The sequence below is a fragment of the Alosa alosa genome, chromosome 17 (genome assembly GCF_017589495.1).
Source record: "Alosa alosa isolate M-15738 ecotype Scorff River chromosome 17, AALO_Geno_1.1, whole genome shotgun sequence".
In the NCBI taxonomy this organism is placed as follows: domain Eukaryota; kingdom Metazoa; phylum Chordata; class Actinopteri; order Clupeiformes; family Clupeidae; genus Alosa; species Alosa alosa.
In genome coordinates, this window is record NC_063205.1 from 16670451 (window position 1) to 16695450 (window position 25000).

Consider the following 25000-nt stretch of genomic DNA (forward strand, 5'->3'; position numbering starts at 1 on the left):
AAGTCTTACTGATCCTAGCACTCACCAGCCGTTTTAAACTGACAAGTAACTGCTAAAAACAGCACTCACCGACGCACTTATTCTTACTGTACTCTAATGTTTTTTTTTTAAACTGTCCTAAAATTGTGAGAATTGTTCTAAAACTTACTGTTTACCATGTTGTTAGTCGCTTTGGTTAAAAAGCGTCAGCCAAATGTAATGAAATGTAAATGTAAAAATGTAATGTAATAGCTTGGCTTGATCCTTCTTTTGAGAATGATGTTAGACTGCTGGAAATAGAACCTTTACTGACACCTGCTGGTTGTTGTCAGTAATGTCTTTGGGTTCCTGTGTATGGTTAAAATACTATGGTTTGCCTTTGTCAAACTAGCTAACTCTAAAGTGTAAAATGTACTCTCACTCTCTTTTTCTGCTATCATTGTCTTGAATATGACCACAAATGTTGAGAGGAAAATGCACATTTTCCAACTTCCCAAACTGTGCCTAATCTGAAAATGGTCAGACCACTACTCTGCTCATCTTCTCTGTTTACCTCCTCTTGACCCCTTCCTTCCTCAGCTGTGGCTGGGCATGCCTGCCTGGTACGTGGCGGCGTGCCGTGCCAACGTGAAGAGTGGGGCCATCATGTCTGCGCTGTCAGACACGGAGATCCAGCGAGAGATCGGCATCAGCAACCCGCTGCACCGGCTCAAGCTGCGCCTGGCTATCCAGGAGATGGTGTCCCTGACCAGTCCATCCGCACCGCCCACCTCCAGAACCGTGAGTACAAAAGCCTACGCACGCACGCACGCACACACACACACACACACACACACACACTTACACACACACACACAATGCACAAGAAAGACAGCATTCACACACACACACACACACACAATCACAATGCACAAGGAAGACAGCATTCCCATACATACACACACAAAGAAGATGGTCCACACACACATACAGACAAGCCCAAACACACACACAAACATCTTAACGGACACACCATTTAATGGTCTACACACACACACACACACACACACACACACAATCACAATGCACAAGGAAGACAGCATTCCCATACATACACACACAAAGAAGATGGTGCACACACACATACAGACAAGCCCAAACACACACACAAACATCTTAATGGACACACCATTTAATGGTCTATGTGATCTCCCATGACCCGCAATGACTGTAATTTGTTTTATTTAGGTCAGTTTGTGTGTGTGTGTATGTCTATGTGTGTGTGTGTTTGTGTCCTTGGTCATTGGGTTCTTTTCTGCAACATTACCTGGCAAGGTATTAAATGCCATGGGCAACAGTCCAGGTTTAGGTTGCCATGGATATTGCACATCTCCTGCAATGTAACAAATGTGCTGAGTCATTTGCACACATACCCCCAGAGAGAGAGAGAGAGAGAGGGGACAGAGAGAGAGAGAGAGAGAGAGAGAAGAAGCCTATGCAGTATATGATTTATGGTCATATGGAGGAGGTAGAACCACAGTTGTATATGCATGTCATGGTCAGGTGACTATGTCTGAACTATGGGATTACAAAATGATTACAAAAAACTGGAAAAATACAATTGCTGATGAGAATTGCTGGGCAGGAATAGTATTGCCTAGTGTTGGAGAGAAATACAGTTAATAGCATTATGTACTGTATAAATGTGTTTAGACTCTGTACATGTAAGAATGACAGTAATGATAATAATAATAATGTATTTTATATATATATATATATATATATATATATATATATATATATATATATATTATATATATATATATATATTATATAATTATTATAAGTTTATTATAAGTATTAGTTGTTTATACTACAGTTAACATACTTGTAATTTTCCATACCATTTTAGTCCTTCTGGACCTTTAGCTCAACCGTGTTCTGTCTCCTAAAATAACCTTGAAGTCGATGTCACTGCATATGGAGTTCAATATCCTGGATCCATGTGTCACTGGTCTGGTAAATGACTTGCAGAATATCTCCCTAAGATCTCTGTATAAGATACGGCGCTATGAAGATGCTCATATGATAGAACTGTAGACTGATAAGAGGGGTGTTAGTTCCATATGAAGAGGGTGTTAGAGGCCGTATGCTATCTCTCCCAGGGAGGAGCGGACCGTAGTCTGACTAATGCATGTCCACTCTGCTGAACAATCTATCTGCTTCTGATAATAGATACATTTACCCTGGCCTGCCTGGACCTGTTGGCTGCACACACACACACACACACACACACTCTGTCTCTCTCATACATACACATATGCACACACTCACTCTGTCTCTCATACATACATACTGTACATACACACACACACACATGCACAAACTCACTCATTCTCTCTCACATGCATACGCACACATACACAAGCACAGACATACACACTGACATACTCTTTTTTATATGAGATTGTGTGTGTCTAATCCAGTCCAGTGGCCAGTTTGGCCCTTATGAATATTTCATGGGGGAGCTGTGAACCCTGTGGAAATGACTATGGGATCAGCACACATCCTGGTGTCCCTTCTGTAGAGAGGCATGTCAAACAGACAGTACGCTTACACATGCCGACACACACACACACACGTTACATTACCCCGATCAGTGAAGAGGTGTCTCGTGCACACTGGCTCATCGTCGGCCAGTGCTGGTCAGTGATTGTGTTCAACAAGGGCATGTACCCTTTCGCTACTAATGTACTCCTGCTGCATGGTGTCATTTAACTGTGTCATTGGCCATCCATATATGTGTGTGTGTGTGTGTGTGTGTGTGTGTGTGTGTGTGTGTGTGTGTGTGTGTGTGTGTGTGTGTGTGTCTGTACTGTGTTGCTGTGCTGTGCTGTGCTTCATTGGCCCGTGACCCTGGTGGGGCGGGGCTTGCTCGTCATCTGACTGTGATGCTGTAACACTATTGGCTTACAGTGGTGCTGCTCTTCTTCTTTAACACTGCTTGCCCCTCCTGACGGACGGCTTCTTTCTCCAATGGGAATGCCCGCTTAGCCGTCAGGCAATGTTTGGGTGACCCACGAGGAAATGGAGACCCTTGCTGCGCCTTCCAAAACGGTCAGTCACTCCCTCTCTTTCTTCCTACCCTCTACACACACTTCTCCACTGTTCCCTCCCTCTCTTCCAAGTCTTCCCCCACTTGCACACTCCTCTTGTGTCTGTGTCAGTGTGTGTGCACACAACACATAGGAATGCATGCTGTCTGTGTGTTTAGAGCTAGTGGAGTGTGTCTGTCCCAGTGGCCTAAAGCCCCATTCACATATAGAACAGAATATGTGAATATAGTGCAGTATATTATGAAGCGCTATTTTGGAAGTAACTGCTGATCTCCAAAAGAACACTTTGCATGTATTGCTTCTGAAGTAACATATTGTTTTGAGATCAGCGGTGAATCCCGAAGTTACCAGGGTAAACCAGTAACCTCAGAAATCAGAAGTCTCAGAAAGTCATTCGGCAAAGTTAACACAGGCAACAGACCACAAGTGAATCGCCAGCGATGTGAATGCAGCTTAACTGTCACCACCAGATATAGCAATATAGTTCTAGTTATAACCAAAGATTCTAGAGCGGAGCAAGATAGATCAGTTACGTCATAGGCATGAAGTACGCCCTGAGCCATTTTGGTAAGCTCAGCACAACATTTCATATACAGTTCTAATTCTATGAGCACACCTGAACAGCTGTTTTTAACGTTGCCAGCTGGTTTTTTTTTTTATTTCTTTTTTTTACTCGGTAATGAACTGCAAGAACTGACAGTGTGAAAGGCCCGATTTATCTTTTTCCAAGTTTACACTGAATAAGGAGAGGTAAATAGGCCTATTATTTAGACAGAGATACCCTCATGTAGCTATTGCACTGGTAAAGATCACATCAATTCCCATTGAGAGACTGTATACTGATAGCTAGCAGGCAAACTAACTTAGTTAACGGTATATTATCACCATTTTTCTTTTTTCTACCTGTTGGCTCCGTTCTAGAATCTTTGGTTATAACAATGTTGTAACAAAAAGGCTATTTCTATTGAGTACAAATACAGTGGTGGTCTGCAGAGAAGCAAAAACGCTATCCAGCAAGTGGCTCTAGTTGACATTAGTGGCTGTAGGTAATAGCACTCAGAATGGACCTAAAGTGACTGGACAGCTCTGCCTCAGTTACATGCTGATTTGGGTTTGTGTGATTAGTAAACAGCCCCAGTCTTACTAGTACACCATATTTTTGTAGTTGCATTGTATCTAAAGAAATTGTGGTCTATGTGAGTAAGAAGGGAGAAGAGTGAGTTAGTGAAACAGGTGGCTTACACTCAATTCAAAAGACAAAGATAAGAAGACCTGATAGGAGACTTATCAGACCATGGCTGCCATTTACAAACAGAAAGAAAAGAAAATCACATCACATTTTTCTAAAAAGAAAACACTTGTGGCCTTGTGCTCGTCTCTCCATCTCTTAATCTCTTGGCAGTGTCGTGGCAGGTAGATAAAGCCGTACAGGAAAGGAAAGAGATGTTATCCTTCCGTCTCCTGAGTGGAAGGCATTGCCCTTTTCTTTTTTTCTCTCCACTCAGAGCCTTTTCTTGTACCTGACACACAAAAAAAAACTCTAAATTCACATTCTGCTCCAAATGTTTCAAAAGAGGAGGGTAGTAGAGATTGGCATGATTGGCACTGTTATGAAGTCGTGCTATTTTTGACGACAGCATTGTCCCATAGATCAGGGTGGTAGAGGTTGGTAAGATTGGAGCTGTTATAAAGCCGTGCTATTTTTGACAACGACGTCATTGTATGGAGAAATGGGGGCAAAAACGGGCCTTAGTGTAGTAGAAGCCCCCCACCCCCCTGTGCCCAGCCTTCACCCCCACCACTGCCCCTCAGTCCACCCCAAACAGCATGTAATTGGTCAGCAGAGGGCGGGGGTGGCACGGATAACCTCATCACGCCCACCGGTGCTCCCACACCGTCTCTCGTGCCCCCTGAGCACGGAGATGAACAAACCCAGCTGGGCTTCAGCTGGGCCCAATTTCATATAAAAAATAATTAAATAAAACAAATAAATAAAGTGCTGTCTGTCAGCACAACATTTTTTAATTGTTGTAGTTTCTCTGTGATTAAGTATATTGGATGAGAAGTGTTCTAGTTCAGTCACAGTCTTTTCTCACATGAATAATGGAAAACTCCTCTCTCCTCTTGGTTGCACTCACAGAAGTCGGAATCAGAGGAAGGGAGCTGGTCACAGGTAAGCGGTCTGTCAACATCTGTTTTGTTGTGTGTCTGTGTCTGTCTCTCTGTGTGTATGTGTGTGTGTGTGTATATTGTGTGTGTGTGTGTGTGTGGGGGTTGTGTGTGTTGTTGTTGTTGTTAAGCCTGTGCTGCTGTTTCTCCAGACGTTAGCGTACGGAGACATGAACCACGAGTGGATCGGGAACGAGTGGCTGCCCAGCCTGGGGCTGCCCCAGTACCGCAGCTACTTCATGGAGTGTCTGGTGGACGCCCGCATGCTGGACCACCTCACCAAGAAGGACCTGCGGGTGCACCTGAAGATGGTCGACAGCTTTCACAGGTAGGGAGGTGCTGCTGTTGCTGCTGGTGTTCTGTTTACTGCAGCACATAGGGGGAAAATAGGCCAATACTGCCACCTGCAGGCTTGACTGGATAAAGCAGGGAAATGCCATGGAATTTTAAATCATATTTTCCAGACCTGAAAAAGTCATGGAAATCAGTTCATTCGTTGAAATCATGACATGACCTGTGTCACTTGTAGGTCCAATCTGTGGGGTAAAGTACACAATGTTGTGTACTTGTAGGTTGTGAAAAGGGATGAAAGTTTCATTAATGGTCCTGAAAAAGTCATGGAAAAATGTGGAAATGAATTCAGCAAGCATGTGTGGGAGCCATGGTGAAAAGTGTGACTAGACAGGATACAGAATAGACTTAAATACTGTTCAGATCTCGTGCTCAGTAGACCGTGGAGTATGGCGGACATCATGACTGTTTGGGTGTCCTTGCAGGACGAGTCTTCAGTACGGGATCATGGGTCTGAAGAAGCTGAACTACGACCGGAAGGAGCTGGAGAGGCGCAGGGAGCACAGCCAGCATGAGATGAGAGGTAAACAGAGATAAGGGCAGATCATCCCCCGACCCCCGAGACAAAAAATACTATTTTCTGATTGGCTGACAGGGGGCTATAACCCTTATGAAGTAGATCTGGTTAAAATGTTTAAACACAGTTCCATAACAAGGCTCTTTTGAATGGTATCTATAACAACCATAGTAAACAAGGAGGCAAAGAACTCCATGAATGACTGTAATCCGAGACTTCAGGACTGGACTCAGGAGGCCAGGAGGGGCCGGCAGAGGTCCATCAGGGCAGAGAGTGGAACTACACTTTCCCAAGGGCTGCAATCATGCAACAATCAATTGATTAATCGATTAGTTGTCAACAATTTATTACTATTTTGGGAATCAACTAATCGGATCCAGTAAAAAAAAAATCCCGTAAGAAAGGGAAAAAAACAAAAGATTCTCTGAATCCAGCTTGTTCAAATTCAGCTAAGGTGAATATCTTTGTTGTGTAGATAAAACATAATGTTGGTGCATGAGTGCATCATTTTGGGCTTTGGGAAAGACTAATGTATTTATTTATTTTTTCATTTCATATTTTATAGACCAAATAACTGATCGATTAATCAAGAAAATAATCAATAGTCACAGCCTATATGACATATTTGTTCTTACCAGTTGGCTAAATCAATGCCTTTAATAATGTGTATTCCTATTGTAAACAACACTGTACAATCTCACTCAAAATGCTTTATTTTCTGATAACTGTGTGCATGTGTCTCTCTCTTTCTCTCTCTCTCTCTTCCTCTTTCTCTCTCTGCGTGTGTGTGTGTGCAGACGTGCTGGTGTGGAGCAACGAGAGGGTGATCCGTTGGGTCCAGAGCATCGGGCTGAGGGACTACGCCAACATCCTCTTAGAGAGTGGTGTCCACGGAGGCCTCGTCGCCCTCGACGACAACTTTGACTACAGCAGTCTGGCACTGCTCCTCCAGATCCCCAACCAAAATACTCAGGTGGAAAGAATACACCAACTACTACACACAAAATACACCATCCATACACTACACTACACACAGGATACACCATCCATACACTACCCTACACACAGAATATACCAACCATACACTATACTACACACATAATACACCATCCATACACTACCCTACACACAGAATACACCATCCATACACTACCCTTTACACACAATACACTACCCATACACTATCTTATACCCACAATACACTATCCAACACAGAATACACTTGATTACAGTACCTTAATCACCTCCTCATTAGTAATACACATGTTCAGCATTGTATGTGACGAAAAAGATGATTGGTTGGTTCCACAGGCACGTCAGATTCTGGAGAGAGAGTACAACAACCTGCTTGCACTGGGAACAGAGAGACGGCTGGACGAGGTGAGAACCGAACCGCCTGTCAATCATCACCCTCCTGGCTGAGTGTAGTCGGGGTCACAGTAAATCTGTTTTTAGGATGTCTTGGGGAGATCAGATCACAAGTGGTCAGCTCTACATAACCCATCACCCAGGTGTAACCCATCACCAAAGACGCATTGTGATCCAATCACTCAAACCACTTGCGGAAGTGGGACGCAGTTAACCACATGCTGTATATTTTGTAGTGTAGACGCTGCATGCCTTCTGATGCGTGCAACATCTTCTGATGTGGATGATGGGAGTTGAATGTGAAATTGACAATAGCGGAATCTAAACGCAATTGGTCTGCAACATCTCTGGCTGTACACCTTGAATACCTGTGAAAACAGCTATGTGTCTCAGCTGACCCGTTGTGATCAGATCACCCAGGACACGTTCTAAAAACAAAATCTCTTTTCCCTGTATCTAGTGTATCTTGTCTGTCTCACCAGGCAAAGGTATTGTCTTTAAAATAGACCTTGCACAAATCCTTTAGGCCCTAATTTTAATAAAGTGCAAAGTGCAAAGCCACTCAATAGGCAAAGTGTTTTGTGCTTGAACTGAAGTAATTTTGTGGCATGTAGGATCATTGAGTTGATCCACCGATGTCTGTGCTTTGGATCTCGCCCATAGTATTTTGAGTCATTATTAAATTAGCTTTAGATAGATTTTAGACTTTGCACTTTGTCTATCATTTCAATTAAATGTCTCTCAAATGTTTTAAGTAGGGCTGTCAATCGATTAAAAAAAATAATCTAATTAATTACATACTCTGTGATTAATTAATCTAAATTAATCGCATATATAGTTTTTGCTGTGAAAGTATTTTAAATATTTAAATTCAAATGAATCATTGAATAATCAGCATTAGTGACATTAAAGTTCAAAGTACGGAATCGATTAATCTGCACTAATTTTTACAGTTATTTTTTCTCAAATTAATTAATCGAAATTAATCAGTTATTTTGACAGCCCTAGTTTTAAGTGTTCCAAATAGCTTGAGACTGACCACCTAGATATAATGGCACAGTGATGAAACGGTGTGCAACCTGTCTGTGGTCGTTGAAGTGAGTTTTAGTGTGACATTCCTCTCTCTCTCAGGGTGCATTATGCATTCCTCAACACCATTTCCTTTTCTTCTCCCGCTTACATCTCCTTCTGTTTGTCTTCTGTCATCAACTTTTTTTCCATCTTCATCAGTTGTTTTTTTCTCTGTACATGGTTTCTCTCCATTGTGCATCTTTTTCCTCGCCTACATTGCCACCATCTCTTTGCATCTCCTGTGCCAACATCTCAGATGCCGCCTGTGTCTATCTCTCCCCCCACTGCCGTCTCCCTCCCTTGTTCTCCCTCCCTCTCTCTCCCTCTCTCTCTCTCTGTCACTCTCACTCTACTTTTTAGTTCTCATTCGTCTCATGTCTGTCTCGTCCCTTTTCCCTGACTCTCCAGAGAGTTCTTGCTCACCTTGACGCCTCTGTCTCTACCCCTCTGTCTGTCAAATCCAGCCTTTTCTCACCTCACTTTTGTCTCTCTCCTTCACTGCCTCTCTAGCACTCCTCAAAAATGGGCCGTGTGGCTGTGTTTAGATACAGGTCATGTACTGCATGAGGCCAGAGACTTTCTAATGTGGAGACACAGCACTCAAAAAATACTCCATAGAAATGCATGGGGCTAGTTTGTCACGCCAATATGGCCGTTGTCTACACATATCCCACGCCTTCCTCTGCAAAATGTCGACATGTGAATACATTGAGCCAATCATGTGGTGTGTTGTGAAGACATCGTGCCAATCATGTGTTGTGATCTCGCCGCTGGAGCAAGATTGGTGTCGTGAAGCCTTGCGCACGCGCAGTTCGACTCAAAGACTGTGCCCGATGAGTGCCCATAAAACGTTGGTATATGGCCGCCGAGTGGAGAGACTTGCCTAAAAGGACTTTGATGAGGCTCATCAACAAAACCATTAACGACTCTTGGAAAAGTGGAGATATGGACCTATATGATTATTTATTTTTTTTAGATTTAGGGAACTGTATTTCAAACTCTCTCCCTCGGACGTCCGGTGATGTCATGCTGAAGGCAGCAGCCTAAAAGTTGAGCTCCATCTTTAATACAAGGATACAAGGATACAAGGAAGTTTATTGTCACATGCATATAGTTACTGGAAGTAAGAAATGCAGTGAAATTATGTCTGGTGTCAGCCTATTTGTGCATTAATGGGGGTAAAGAGTGCAGTAGACTCCTATATCCTAACAAACTAGTGAAAACTTGGCAAAACAACGCGTATATTTACAATGGCAACATCCTCCAGAAGCAAGGGTCCAAGTAAACAAAACTCCCCCTCTTTCCCCCTTACTTTCGCTTTACCTCTTTCTCTTTCTGTCTCCCTCTTTTGGACGGTGATGACCAGGACTACCGCGGAGCGTCGTGGCGGAGGCAGTTCCCTCCGCGAGACATCCACGGCATCAGCATGATGCCTGGCTCGGCCGAGACGCTGCCCGCCGGCTTCCGCCTCACCACCACCTCTGGACACTCTCGCAGGATGCCCCCCGAAGGTGAGCGCTGGTACTGCACCGGGTTTCCACCGCCACTGCCTGCTCTGAGTGGATCAGGGTGGAAGCTGCATACACACACACACACACACAAACTCACACTCTCGTTCTCGCCGACACATCAACACGCTCCCACACTCTCACATACGGACAAACTCTTTCAGAAAGAATCATGTAAATGCAAATTTAGGCTAGTCATATTCCCATTATGTTAAGATTACATCAGAATGATTCAGTCAACCAAAGTGAATCACAATATTGGAGAACTCACCACACACACACACACACACACCTGCGCTGGAGCATTCTGACCGTGTTTCTGTTGTTCTCTCTGGCTTGGGGCTGCGGCCGGGCAGTTCTGTATGAGGTGCTGGACGACAGTCCAGACGACATGTATCTGGACTGGTTTCAAGGTCAGGTATACCCAGGAGCCTTTGGCCCACATGTGGCGTTCACTCCCCCCAGACCCCCTCTCCCTTTGCCCCTCCCCACCCTCCCTCCCTCCCAAATCTTTGCAGATCCCCTCTCCCTGTCGTCTCTCTTCCTTTTCTCTCTCTCTCTCTCTCTCTCTCTCTCTCCAGTCTTTCTGTGAGGGTTTAAATCCCTCCCGTCAGCTTTCCCTTTCATCCATCTTGGAGATCTGGAAGAACTTGTTATGTGTATGAGCAATATGGCCACGTGTTTGCTGAGCCATTTGACTGGTTTGTGGAAAAGTTCGGCCATATTGCTTTCTGATCTGCAAGAAGGGAAAGGGAAGTGGGCGGAGGCCAGTTTAGAAGATCAAAAAGCTTCAGACTCCTTGTGAGAGATGATGACGTTCGTTCAAAGGATAGCAGCAGCACCCAAGGCAATAGCAATAGCAGCAGCACCCAAGGCACTTTTGACGTACATCTTCAATAGTGCACCAAGCTGGGTGGCGATAACTACACATAAAGTGTACACTAAACATAAAGTGTTGATTATGGAATTTTATTCAGCTGAGGTGCTAGCTGAGGCAATCACAGCTATTAGCTAGCTATTTCTAGATAAACTCACATAAATATCTTTACACCGTCTCTGTTCTACCTGCCCCCTTTTGCCGTTAAAAGAGAACTCTGGCCATAACCTTGCTTTCTTTAGAACCCTTTAGAACATCTGTCCCAGGGGCCAGTGTGGGTTCTAGTACTGCCTTGAGCATGCATCCGAGAACCAGCATCTCCAGGTTCCTCCCCTGCGGCTCAAGGTTCCAATACGGCCCACCCTCGGTTCCGACTCCGAGTTCAGGTTCTGGCCAGTGTTCTCCTTTAACTGTACTACTGCCCACCCCCCCTCCGTGTTCTTGGACTGTTATTGTCCCCGTGCCTCTATCTATTACTCTCTTTACCACTGTCTCTCTCTATCACACTCTCTTTGTCACTCTCTATACATCTCTCTTTCTCTATCACTCTCTATACATCTCTCTTTATACATCTCTCTCTTTCTCTCTATCACTCTCTATACATCTCTCTCTCTCTCTCTCTCTCTGTTGGTGCTGTTCTGGAGATTAACACCTGACCGCTGGAGGTCCCACTCACTCCACACTGGGCCCTGGCCAAGGGGCTGCAGAGTGAGCGTGTCTTGGCTTTGCTAGCTGGGTGGCATTTTTGACTAACCATTTGTGGTGTGTGTATGTATGTATGTATGTATGTATGTATGTATGTATGTATGTGTGTGTGTGTGTGTGTGTACGTACGTACTGTACGTATGTATGTACTGTATGTGTGTGTAGTGAGAGTAAGCATGTGAATGGTTAATATGAAAAAATACTGTATGTTTGTATGTGTGTGTATCTGTGTGTGCATACATGTGTGTGTGCTATGGCGGTAAGTAAAAGAGAGAATGTGTGTACGGATGAGTGTGTGTGTGTGTGTGTGTGTGTGTGTTAAAACAGCATATGAATGGTGAAGCATACATATAGAAATGATAAAAATGGCAATTTGTATGTGCACATATTGTACACATATTGTACCTCAGAGTCCAGTCCACATAGGAGATGTCTGTATACACACTGACTGACTGACTGTGTCTGTCGCCCCCTACAGTCGGCCCTTCAGCAGTGCAGCGGCTGGATAGCTCCACTGTGAGGACCTACTCCTGCTGAAACTCTGGACCACAGAGGGGCTCCAAGTTGTGAGTGAAAATATCTTTTTTTTCTCTCTCTCTCTCTCTCTCTCTCTGCACGGTTAGTGAGAACGATAGGTGTGTTTATCTCTTTCATATGACCATATTCTATCAAAATGAATTAGATGATACCAAAAGTATTTGCTCATTAAAGAATACCTCATACGAGTAATAAATTGTTACATACTTTTCCATAGCTTTACATTTTCCTGCAAGATCACACTAAGATTTTGTATCTTACAAAACCTTACATTATTATAAACATCTAGAAGTAGAACAATCAACACATTTAGACAGATGAACAGGTGAAATATTAATATTTCACCTGTTCATCTGTCTAAATGTGTTGATTGTTCTACTTAGCTATAGCAAAAAAAAAATTAGCTATAGCAAAAAAGAAAGTCAAATGAAAGTAGTTAATCAGCAGCTCTCTCTCCTTCTCTGATGAAAGTGAGTTTCTTAAGTCACGCCAGTCTCCATTAGAAGTACTGATGAAGCTGTAGCACTGACTCAGACGGTCATGCCAGGCCTGCACCCATCTGGTCTGCTCAGGAGCCATTTTCAGCCGAGACACACGAGGGACGCTGCTCTGATGAGATCCCTTTCATCTTCCGCCAGCATCGTTGGGTTACATATGTTTCGGCCAGATTAGCATGCCAATGTGTAGCCGCTAAGAGCTCAGCTACATATGGTTCTTTGACCGAGTTGCATATGCTTCAGTGAATTAGCCTGCTGCACTTGTATAGGGTTCCATACATATGCTAATGTGAATCAGATAGCAGCAGCTTACATAATAGGCTAGTGCATAAACTCATGGCATATGTACTCGTGATCTCAGGTTAAAGACTGACCTCAATCTTAATGTAATGTTACACAATCAAACAAGCATAGATTACCAAACGTGAAATCAGTTATGTCATGTGTACAGACATGTAGAGAAATGAGCAGGAAATTCTGAGTTGGTCAGCTAGAAGCTTCTAGAAGTGAATCCAGTCCACATAGAATGACTCATTTGCTGTACGCACACTTACTGTACTATACGTACTATAAATGTGTTCTAAATTCTTTTGTTTGATGGTTTGTTTTCATTTGGTTGGTAGGTTTGAACCTTCAACGTGAAGTCTCACCTCGATGCCAATGGCCAGGCCAACTAGCCAAGAAAGACAAAATTAAATTCTGATTTATGTGACGCACTGCCAAGAAGCACCCTCTTTCTTCACAGAGAGGACCGCATATGGGGGATGGGAGGGCTCTGAAGAGGAGGAGGGGGGCAGCTAGTCCCCTTACCCACCTCCAACCCCATCCTGCACTTACAAGCCAAGTCCACCCAAGGGCACCCGACGCTGGTGCTGATCAGTTGACCTGCAGGCCATCCTGATCGCCGTTTCTACCTTTTACATGTACCATATCTTGTTGAGCATATGTACTGTGTATTTCTTCTACAGGAGATGTGTAGGGTATCTGTAAATTAATATAAATATGCTGTTTTTTAATATAAATATACATATAAATATATATATACACACGTCTATATGAAAAAGAAAGAAAAAATGATAAAACATACTCAGAGTTTGTGCAAATAACGTTCCTAATGTTATGGCTTCGAAGAACAGAGAGAAGAAAAAAATATGCTGCTCTTTCAATGTTTCTCCTGTCCCAGATCAAGATCATTTTGTAAAATGTGCTTTGTTTTTTATTTGAGTTCTCTCCCCTTCCCTAACCCACCCCATCTAGTCCTTAGGAGTAAATTAGAACCTGGAGACAGACTCTTCACTAGAACCGGTCACTCTACTCTCTGTCCAATCTTTATGAACACTTGTACAGTTCCTCCTATTGTGTCTGAGGCAAACCCAAATTTGTTGAGAACCAGGATCCAGGTCCTGCAGGGCCCTAGAACCGGATATTTGAAGAAAAGACCACAGCCGAGGAACCAGGGCTGATATACAAGCCCTTCGGTACCCTAAGACCACAAGCATCTCGACCCAACCAAAACAAGAAACATACAACACCCGGACTGGACAACACCGCACCACAGCCAATGCCTCACCATATTTTAGAGAGAATATCTACACGTCTACAGCAAGTCACCTTCAACTGTAAACAAACTCCCAGACCACCAGGCCCTCGCTGTACTGGAGTTCAACCTGCCAAAACTCAACTGGAGCCGACAGAAAGGACCTATCTTTTTTATTTAAAAAAAAATAAAATAAAAAATGGACAGACTGCTTAGCTCATAGTGAACGTAGAGTGTGTAATAATCAAGAAGAAAAAAAGATGTTTGAAAAAAAAAAAAAATACGTCAAAGTCCAGATCCAGATTTTAAAGACATAAAAAAAACCTGTTGCTTGCTGTGACTAACTTAAGTGTAAATGTTGACTCTTTGGTTTCTGTAGGAGTCGCCAGGGGTCCCCCGTCTTTTACAATCCCCCTTCCCGTCTTTCTGGTTTTTGAGTTCCACCCTTGAGTGCAGCTTGGCCCTGGCCTTACATAGCCTTGTTTTGCACGAACAGAGAAAAGAAAAAACAAACAAAAAAGAAATACAAAACGTTTTATTTTGTGTCCATTTTTTTTTTATTTATTACTGATTGTATTTTGGTCAAAACTATGTGGTGATCAAACTGAATTTTCTTTGTCAATAAAAAGTAATGTCGATTAAATGGATGTCTGTTTTTAAAAAAATACTGTTCCCCTAACTACATTGCAGAAACAAACCTCTTTGTGCAAAGCAGCTGTCAATACAAAACTAATGGTAGTATTTGATAAACATTAATATTAAAAAATAATCGCTGTTTTCATAATTCTGCCATGACAAACATATTTCAGCAAAAAGGGCTTAAAGTTCCAAGGCACTGTGCCTGAAATCAGGCTGTTTAAGATTTGAATATAGATACTTCCAGCACAGAAATTGTCCTTGTTTTAAGCCCTGTGTACAAGGTCCCTACAAGGCTTCACTACATTTGCATTCCTTTACTTCTGCTCGCTTAAATTCAAAACAATGATACAAATGTAAACATTCTCAACATCGGCCTTCTTGATGTATTATGGCAGGAGCGTGCGTATGTGCGTGGGAATGAGACTGCATTTTAATCATACAGTTGTACTGTAGTAGACACCATGAAAATAGGGCTATCAATCGATTAAAAAATGTAATCTAATTAATTACATACTCTGTGATTAATTAATCTAAATTAATCGCACAAATCCATTTTTGCTATGAGCATATCTTAAAAAGAAGTTTGGGAGATGAGTGAATCAATTAACAGCCAAGCCAACATTATAGACTTTAAAGTTTAATGTGTCTCTCTTTTATTATAATTTTCTCTTTGGGTCAGACATCAGCATAGTGCCTGGTGTCAGATTTTTAGCATGATAAATGCAAATGACTGAAGTTACCACTCAATGTCAATGACATGTGCAGAGTAGGCTACCCTAACACCAAGGTAATGTGAGGAATACCACCTATGATTTATCCTTTTTTTGGCCATTCAAACGTGTAGATTTTTATTCACATGATTACTAGGTTGTTGCCTTTTATATCCAGTAGGTGGCAGTCCAGGATAAGAAATAGCAGTTCAAGAAAATATGCGTCCCAGTTTTTCCCAAAACCATAGTTGCTAACTAAGTAAGCAACTTTGTTGGTTGCAATGCAATTTCCCATTGCCAACCAACTAAGTTGCTAACAGGTTAGCAACTACGGTTTTGGGAAAAGCACCCCATCCTATGGTAGGCAAATAGTAGATTGATGCTTCTGTCAATAGTATTGGTCTGGGTGTTCTTTTTAAAACATTGGCCTAGGCCAGGGGTTCCCAAACTTTTCCACGACAAGGCCCCCCCAAATACCCCTAGGTTCTGGCCAAGGACCCCCTTGATGTGTTACTTAACCCATCGACAATACTACGGCAAACGTAAAAATACATTGAGCTAATCCTAATTATTATTTTAGCAACAACCACTTTGCGATAGAGCATACAGTGTTTAAAAATTGTATTTAGGGCTTTCTGCTATATGAGAGCTATCACTCTACTATTATACACAGTCATTATCATGGAAAATATAATGTCCAGATATGCGACCCAATATTATAATGGCAGTGTATAACAACCCTCATAGTAATAAGTATATTTTGCATTTTCAAATGTGTTTATTTGTTCCTTTTATTTTTCCTTCCAACTTGCTGAGGCCCCCCTAGCACCCCCTCGCGCCCCCCCAGCCCCCACTTTGAAAACCACTGACCTAGGCTAAATGTTTCATTCAAAGCAGTGCTTTCTCGTCTGCCTCCTTCAGTCACGATAGCCAGACTGCACAGGGTCAAATGTCACTATGAAATGCGATTAATCAGCGTTACATTTTTTACTGCGTTATTTTAACGGCATTATTTTGACAGCCCTACATGAAATGTTTGTGCAATCTGTAGGAAGAGAGGTCTGGAAGTGTCTGTGTGCATTAAGAAAAGAATTATGTGGTGTCTTGGACGGCTTGCTCGTTTACGGGCCTTTGTGAGTGTGTGTGTCACTGTCCGGGTCTGAGCTGACTCTCTTGCACGACCATCTCAATGTTCTTGTAAACACCAGGGTCCTCTATGGTCGGAGTGATCTGTGCAAAGAATAAGACACAGACATCTCATCATAACCATCTTTATCATGGTGCATCAACACATCCCTTTCAACTGAGACTACTCATGATGTGGAGCCTGAGGTTAGTTTCAGTATGTGTGTGTGAGTGTGTATGTGTGTGTTTTAACAGTACAGTGGGAGAGGATACCTTATATGGCTTTCCATTGACAAGGTTGGCCAGAGAGGAGCGGGGAATCTTTCCTGAGCGGGTCTTGGGCAAACCCTTCACAAACAGAATTTTCCTGAAGGCAGCCACTGGCCCAATCGTCTCACGGACCAGACTCACAATCTCCTTCGCAACCTCTTCCTGGCTCTTCTGACACTCTAGAAAGCACACAAACACAAAAATAAATACACACACACACACATCCACATCTATACAAAAGCCTTCACACAAGGAGGGATAGAAAATACACATGCACTTATGTGTAGATGTGGATGTATTTGTATATGTGTATCTTTGTGTGTGTGTGTGAGTGTCTGAAGAGGATAAACATTTATGTTGTATCTTGGCCAAACATAAACAGGGTCAGTGTTTGCATGACAGATCTGCTGCTGCACATGTAGTGTGAACACTGGCTGTGTGGTGAGATGAGTGGTTCTAAGAGATCTTACCATTACGCAGCACACACAGAGCTAATGGAACATGGCCCTTCAGGGAGTCCTCAAGCCCCACCACCGCGCAGTCCCCTATCCCAGCATGCAACAGCACTGACTAGAACACAAAGACACACACACACAGACATTAAATTGTCTTCTGTCAAGGAAGATCAGTGCTGTGCTGAATCAAAAATGATGTTAATGTTAGCAGCACAAAGACAAACAGAACTGAAGATGAATTGACATTATGCCCATGTCAGCCACGTATACTTAACCATAAAACTAGAAAAATGATAACAAATAGCATTACCATGGCAACTTAAAATCTCCAATTTGTCCCATCAGTCACATAATGGATTCACCCAAAATGAAATGAAAAGAGAGAAAGAGGACTTCATCATCATCACAGTAGTTGCTGGGACCATTGACTGACCTCTTCCAGCGCCCCAGCAGACAACCTGTGTCCTGCGACATTGATGACATCATCAGACCGCGACATGATGTACAGAAAGCCCTCCTCGTCCACAAAGCCTGCATCCATGGTGTCATAATAACCCTTCACACAGTAGAGGGGGGAAAGCAAGACAGAAGCAGAGCAGAGACACTGTGTTCAGACAAAAGGCTGTAGCAGTGTGGATCATTTACCACTAGATGGCAGTGTAAAACCTTAAACAATACTTTCCACACCAAAGTAAAGCCGGTTCTTTTATTTTCTCACTGAAGCATTCCACTAATTACTGAATGATGACCAACAATTATGAAATAAGGCCCTAGTGAGAATAGACCCCAGCAGTGGCTAGATCCTTTACCAGAGCCACAATCACCAGTGCCATATTGCTTTTATACAACAGCTACTTACAACAAATCAAGTTTAAAGACACCAAATAGTTTTTTTTTTCATTCATTCTTCTTCCTTCTTCCTGCACCCCAAACAATAGATCCAATGTAGTCATGGTGTCTACTGTTGCCAAGGAACGAAAAATTTCACTCTGCAGCCAAGTTGATTGAGAGAGGCTACATGTGAACAATGATTTGCATACTCCTTTGTCCTCACATTACATGTTCATCTCAACATTCTACTCCATTGCTCATTCAATTACTGTCAAATGTGAAATTGCTGCTCTCTCACTTTGAATGAATGGACCGTTTACAGCTAGTCATCACTCTGCACTTTTGCATTGAATTGTCCGATGCAAAGTGGGCATGTCCTGAGACAGCGCGATATCACCACTCATGATGACTCATGGAATGCCTCTCGTCCAATCACAAATTAATAAATAGTTTGACCTAACAGCTGTATAAACATTAAAGTGACGTGACTTCCAAATCGTCTACTTAACAGTGCTGACACTTTTTTTCAGATGTTGACAGGAAACCCACTGCTTTAGTCAAACTTGCTAGTAACACATGACATTATGATACACAGGCTCACTGAAAATGTATGATTTTCAGCACAAGCAGCTCAAGCGATATTGACATGTGTCACAGTCTTAGGGCCCCCTATGATCGGAATTTCACAAAATTTGGTGTGCACTCAAAGAATGTTGTAAAATGATTGTCTGTTTCAAGTTTTGTTAAGTGTCGACCATTACATCATGAGATATTGGCAGTAAAGTCAATGCGGGCCACGCATTAAAATTTGATTGACATGAGGCTGATTGAGAGACGTACCGGAAACTTGGTAAAGTAAAGCTTCCGGAACAAATCGGCATTCTGCCATAGAGTCAGTGCTGCCCCCGGAGGCAATGGGAGTCTAATATGAAGGGAAGAGAGGGAGATGGAAAGAGAGAGAAAGAGGGAGAGACAAGAGGGTAAGTGTTTGTAACTTTGTTCATTTCCCTTGGACAGTTAAAAGTGTGTTTGACATCAGGCTCCTTCTTTGCCATTCGCCTAGTCAGTGCCTGAAGCCTGCAGATAAGTTTGTCAATTGCCATTATTTAGAGGAACTGAGGCCATGTGGTTTCCTCTCTACAAATAATGATGCTTTCTGGGCAGTCAATTAGTGATGAATTCAGAGACTCTCACAGTAGTCTTTGGGAGCAAAGGTTCAGTTTTATAACGCCGGGAAACAATGGGTGGTGTGGGATATTGATTTATAAAAGCCCCATCAAATCTGTTGACAGTGGGAGAACTGACCAGGCCTCTTAGCAGGCAGACAGCGATGAATGAAGCAACACTGCCAGCACAGTGATGAATAAAACAACAGCGTTGCCCCTCAGTAAACATAATGAGTTTCCGTGTTTGAACTGCCTGGGGAAAAGTGAACTTCATACATACAAATGATAAAAAAAAAAAATAATAACTGAAAACCAAACGTAAAACAAACCAGCATCAATTATGCAGCGCGGCCCTCTTGACATACCCTCAAGCCTCAACAGCACAAGCTTAAACAAGAATCGAGCAAAATTAAAAGACGAAAAAAAGGCAGAGAAAGAAGAGAAAGAAAAAAAGAAAAGTGGAAGGAGGAGAGATAGAGGCTCTCTTGAGAGTTGGAGGCCATTAGAGCTCCATTACGCGTTCACCTCAGACAGCAGAGGTTAAGTTTCTCCGTCGAGCTCTAGGGAAACTCCACGCGGGCCTATTTGTTCCCAGATAAAAGGCTTCTTAGCAGCTCTCTCCTCTGGCCCACACAACGCAAATCCTGCCCCAGTGGATGAAGGTTTCAGTGACAAGAGATAGGAACCAGAAGGGAGAGAGAGAGAGAGAGAAAGAGGGAGAGAAAGACAATGAAAGAGAGAGAAAAGACCGAGGAGACGGAGAGAGACTTTGCTGGTTCAAACGCTATCAGATCAAAGAAATATAATGGACTGTGGGGCCAGTTTCAAGCCCTGTTTAACTGTCACCCAATTAAGCTTCCTCTATTGTTCCGAAACATATTGCCTGATAGGAGGACACAAAGCATTATGGGGACCTACAGTGATCCTGCCATAGCTAGGAGGGAGAGTATATGGAGACTGGTGTTCAGTGGGAAGAAGCTTAGAACTAGCAGTCAGCTGTAGAGAATAGGTGGCAAACAAGGCTGAAGACAGAGAGAGAATCTGGCTGTTTCTTTTAGATTTGAATTCTGCTAGTTCAGTCGTTTGTGACTGTATGTTATGATGGGGATGTGGGAGAGACAGATAGACAGACAGAAAGATATCCGAAGAAGAGACTTACTTTACTACTATATTACCCAGAGTCCTGGGTTCCACTTCCTGCATGTCATCATCGATCACTGTGACTTAAAGAGAGATAGTGACAGGCAGAGAGAGAGGAGCAAGAGAGAAAGGGGGAGAGGGAGAGAGAGAGATGGAGGAAAAGAGAAACATGAAAATGAGACAAGTAGAGAAAAAGGGGGAGTCAACAGAAAGGAGAGAAATGTGTTTACATCTTTCACATTCATTTATCATTTTATGCAAAAAAATAATAATATACATATATACATATCCAACCTCTGCAAGAAGGATTGCATTTGTGTGTGTGTGTGTATGTGTGTGTGTGTGTGTGTGTGTGTGTGTGCTCACTCACCATTGTATCCAGGCACTGACTTGCCTGCTTGACCAGCAGGCGGTGAGACTGAGCCTCCCAGACCGATGCAGGAGGCAGTAATAGCTGATCCACTCTCTAACACACACACACACACAAAATTATGTTAAATTCCTTACACACTCACAAGGATATATAAACACACACACACACACTAATGTTAAACACTGTACACACAGACACACACACACACAGACACACACACACAAACAGGTACCACACACAGGCTCAGTACTGGGGATGATCTCCAATGCAATGATACAGCAGTGCAATTCAGAGCAAAATCCATTATTCATGTCTGTACACAATCCCCGGTTCAATCTAAATCAGTGACGAGCCAATGAAATCTGATTGGGTTAGCCTGCATTAGAGGCTTGTCCTGATTACAAAACCTAACCCACATTTCAGAGCTCTCGCTAACACACACACACACACACACACACACACACAAATATACCAAGACACACACATATACACAGATGTATACACATAGATGCAAGCGCACACACACAAACACACACACACACAGACACCGAGGGTCTCTGCTGCTAACCCATATTACAAGGAGAGAGACTGGTGACTGCTCCTCTGGGTTCTATGACTCATACGTCCCTACCCACTACTGCTCTATTTTACTCATCAGGGCTGACAGTCCACATAGACACACACACACAAACACAAACACAAGCACAAACACACACACACAGTTTTGGATACACACATGAAGACATACAGACACACCATGAAGCACATAGTCATGTCAAAATAGTCATCAAGATCTGATATACACCAGAGGGTAGAGATAGGAAGTGTTTTATTTGTCAACATGGAGGTCCTAGCCTGCCAGAGTGCTTTAAACCTCTCCGGCCAATCTCACTCCCAAATACCCAGCACAATACACAAGGACAAGTTCCCTTCAGTTAGAGAATTTCCAGAAGCTTGCTAGCAACACTGAGCCCCTTTGATCTGTGTACACGGAGCCCAGAACAGACAGCGCCGTTCTTTGATTACGATTGACTGAGCCGTGTTGTAAGCTGCTGTTTGCTCTGCAAACTTACACCTGCAACTGCATTTCATTAGTGTTACTGCTCCAAACAGAAATCTCTGCTTCACTTCGTGCTGCTGTGCCAAACAACGGCCCTTGGCTGTTGTAAAATTACTATAACCTAGTATAGGCCTGCAGTTCCATTCTCGAATGGATATATTCATGTCGGGACATGTTGTGTTTCATCAATGGATATATTCATGTCCTTCCCATCCTTGTCGCTCAATCTTGCTCTCCTTCTCCCACGAGTGTGTGATGGCTCCCTGCCTATCACGATGCAGGTATTTGCTGGTGGAATAGACCACTGTTTGTGCAAACAATTGTTGAGATATTTTCCATGTTCCATGTCTATGTCCTTGGTGTAATTCTTTTGTATACAGGGCAGGTCTTTGCAAATGCTTCTGTAAATTAAATGCATTATATATTCTATTCTATTAGGGAGAGGAAATGAGCCATGAATGAGCGTTGAATTCTGAGTGGGTCTCAGTGTTTTTTTGTTTTTTTTCCCTCATGATATCCATTCCTGGATAACGGGGGTAATTTCTTTGTTGGTTTTTTGCTCTCTTGCCTCCAAGATTATTTAATTACTCCCGTTTCAAATAGCTGTGTGCTGTTTATTTTAGCCTTATCTCACTCCTGAAGACCAATTTGCCTTTACGTCTTTTGCTGTTGTAAAGTGTGTGAGTGTGTGTGTGTGAGAGAGAGAGAGTGAGAGGTGAGAGTGGTGGTGTGTGTGTGTGTGTGTGTGTGTGTGTGTGTGTGTGTGTGTGTGTGTGTGTGTGTGTGTGTGTGTGTGTGTGTGTGTGTGTAATGTAGTCTATTTGCTCCATTCAATGACAGAGCAAGATCAAGCCTATTCACTGCTGTGAATATGCAACCACATATGCCTACAGTGGCCCTTTGGGAATACAGGGGAGAAAACCTTTCAATCAGAGGGTATCCACCACTGTGCAAATGCATTTTAACCAGCACACATATACAAAACTACACACAAATATACACATACAGAAACATACTCAGGCATACTGCTCTCACACACACACACACACACACACACACACACACACACACAGTATACACACAGTCAAGCTGAGCAGTGAACTGTGCAAACTCGAAGGCTGAATCAGGCGTGACGAGGCAGCCAGTGTAATTGCCAGCGGGGCATCAAAGTGTACAATTAGACTGCGACACTCTGTGGGCGGCTCAAAGAGAACAATGACCAGCACAGGACAACGCTTAACAAAGCAGCCAGAAAGCAGTCTGTTTCTGAAGATGACAACGGGGCCTGTAGAGTTAGAGTGATGTATTATTTCATTGAAAATCTTTCATAAATATGTAAACCAACCAAAGGCTTTAAATTGCAGTGAAATCAGGGAAGCATCAGGGTCTACCGTAACCATCTCTTGAAGGGCCGACAGTAAATCCCCTGTCCTGTTTACAAAGAGCCAAAAAAAAATGTTTTCCTTGCCATCAACTGACTGTTTAAGAAGCAGACACGTCCTCCATCGCATCAACAAGCTCATCTCCCGAGACAAGGCGTTGACTTTCCCTCACAGGGACGTCTGTCTGTGATGGATCTGGACCTGGTGATTGATTCGTGTGTGTGTGTGTGTGTGTTTGTGTGTGTGTCCAGGCCTTGGGACTGACCAGAGGAATTAGCAGGGAGATGAATGGGGCTTTTCCTCCAGCAGGTCTGGAGTCAGGCCAACTCTATCTAGATGGAGGTGTTGACTGGTCTAGGCCAGCATGGGCTGTGATGGTTTCTGTTAGCTGGAATCACAATCATGATTGCGAAGTGTGTGTGTGTGTGTGTGTGTGTGTGTGTGTGTGTGTGTGTGTGTGTGTGTGTTTGGGGCAGTGTTTGATCATCCATCAGAGTGGCATGAGTGTGTCCTGATTAACTTTTTTTGGCTTTAACACACACGCACACACACGCGCGCACACACACACACACACACACACACAAACAATCCCATTCTGCCTCCCAAAACCAGGTGCTGTGAAGAGAAATAGAGAGGAACAGGGGTGACACTGCCAATGAGGGGAAATCGTAATGTGAAAAATGTGTGTGTGTGTGTGTGTGTGTGTGTGATGATATAGGATCTGCACGCCCTCTCTTTGGTCAGAAAGGAGCCCACAAGCACATCAATCTCCCTCCGAGCTGATGACTGCTATCAGGGTAGGGGACATCCAGAACATAGCAACACACCTGAGGTGGCTACATGTGTTAAGAATATGTGTGTGTGTGTGTCTGTGTGTGTGTGTAAGTATAAGTATAAGTATACTCTTTTGATCCCGTGAGGGAAATTTGGTCTCTGCATTTATCCCAATCCGTGAATTAGTGAAACACACTCAGCACACAGTGAACACACAGTGAGGTGAAGAACACACTAAGACCAGTCGCACACAAGACTCCAGACGCAGTGAGCTGCCTGCTACAGCGGCGCTCAGGGAGTAGTGAGGGGTTAGGTGCCTTGCTCAAGGGCACTTCAGCCGTTCCTACTGGTCGGGGTTCAAACCGGCAACCCTCCGGTTAAAAGTCCGAAGTGCTAACCAGTAGGCCACGGCTGCCCCACTGCGTGTGTGTGTGTGTCTGTGTGTGTTGTGTGTGTGTGTGTGTAACCTGCGTTGTGTTGAACCTGCGCGATTCAGCCCTGCACACGCCCGGACTCGAACCCGCGAACAGCAGCACCTCAGATCGGGAGGAGAACGCGCTAACAATTGAGCCAATAGCCCAGGCTACTGGCTCGCATGCCAGCAGCACTCTTGAGGCGTCGGGGAGTGAGGTTTACCAACGTTCCACAAGCACAGCTAAGCTAGCTGGCATCCGTTACATGCGCACGCGTGTGTGTCGGTGTGTGTGTGTTTAACTCACTAGCCGACAGTTTCTCTACACCCTCATCCTAGCCTGCTTTATCTCTTCCTCTCCTCCAAACTCACTCTTACAAACTGTAGTCAGAGTCATGAAGCACACAAATCTATGCCAGCGTCCTCTAAATGACCCTTCCTAGTTTCCTTTG

The 25000-nt window shown here is 43.4% G+C and overlaps 2 protein-coding genes across 14 annotated transcripts in view; one reads left to right on the top strand and one right to left on the bottom strand.

Moving 5' to 3' along the window:
- The window catches only part of ppfia2 (PTPRF interacting protein alpha 2), a 193854-nt gene extending 179000 nt beyond the window's left edge, over positions 1-14854 (top strand). For 7 of the 11 annotated variants that reach the window (XM_048267988.1, XM_048267989.1, XM_048267990.1 and 4 more), the window contains 11 exons: positions 559-759; positions 3013-3075; positions 5215-5247; positions 5396-5571; positions 6020-6117; positions 6909-7084; positions 7423-7491; positions 9902-10061; positions 10415-10471; positions 12119-12206; positions 13298-14854. In XM_048267988.1, the coding sequence (XP_048123945.1) occupies positions 559-759; positions 3013-3075; positions 5215-5247; positions 5396-5571; positions 6020-6117; positions 6909-7084; positions 7423-7491; positions 9902-10061; positions 10415-10471; positions 12119-12177 (1092 nt within the window). In that variant the 3' untranslated portion in view covers positions 12178-12206; positions 13298-14854. The remainder of the gene's footprint in view (positions 1-558; positions 760-3012; positions 3076-5214; positions 5248-5395; positions 5572-6019; positions 6118-6908; positions 7085-7422; positions 7492-9901; positions 10062-10414; positions 10472-12118; positions 12207-13297) is intronic. The other 4 variants (XM_048267993.1, XM_048267997.1, XM_048267999.1 and 1 more) reach the window with 2 other exon arrangements.
- A 1555-nt stretch (positions 14855-16409) lies between these two features.
- The window catches only part of acss3 (acyl-CoA synthetase short chain family member 3), a 50628-nt gene continuing 42037 nt past the window's right edge, over positions 16410-25000 (bottom strand). Inside the window, exons 10-16 of one of the 3 annotated variants that reach the window (XM_048268028.1) lie at positions 20918-21013; positions 20567-20630; positions 19082-19163; positions 17844-17966; positions 17426-17525; positions 16959-17134; positions 16410-16790 (exon numbers count right to left, since the gene is read on the bottom strand). In XM_048268028.1, coding sequence (XP_048123985.1) covers positions 16707-16790; positions 16959-17134; positions 17426-17525; positions 17844-17966; positions 19082-19163; positions 20567-20630; positions 20918-21013 — 725 coding nt within the window. In that variant the 3' untranslated portion in view covers positions 16410-16706. Of the gene's footprint in view, positions 16791-16958; positions 17135-17425; positions 17526-17843; positions 17967-19081; positions 19164-20566; positions 20631-20917; positions 21014-25000 lie in introns of those variants that run through there. The other 2 variants (XM_048268029.1, XR_007196313.1) reach the window with 2 other exon arrangements.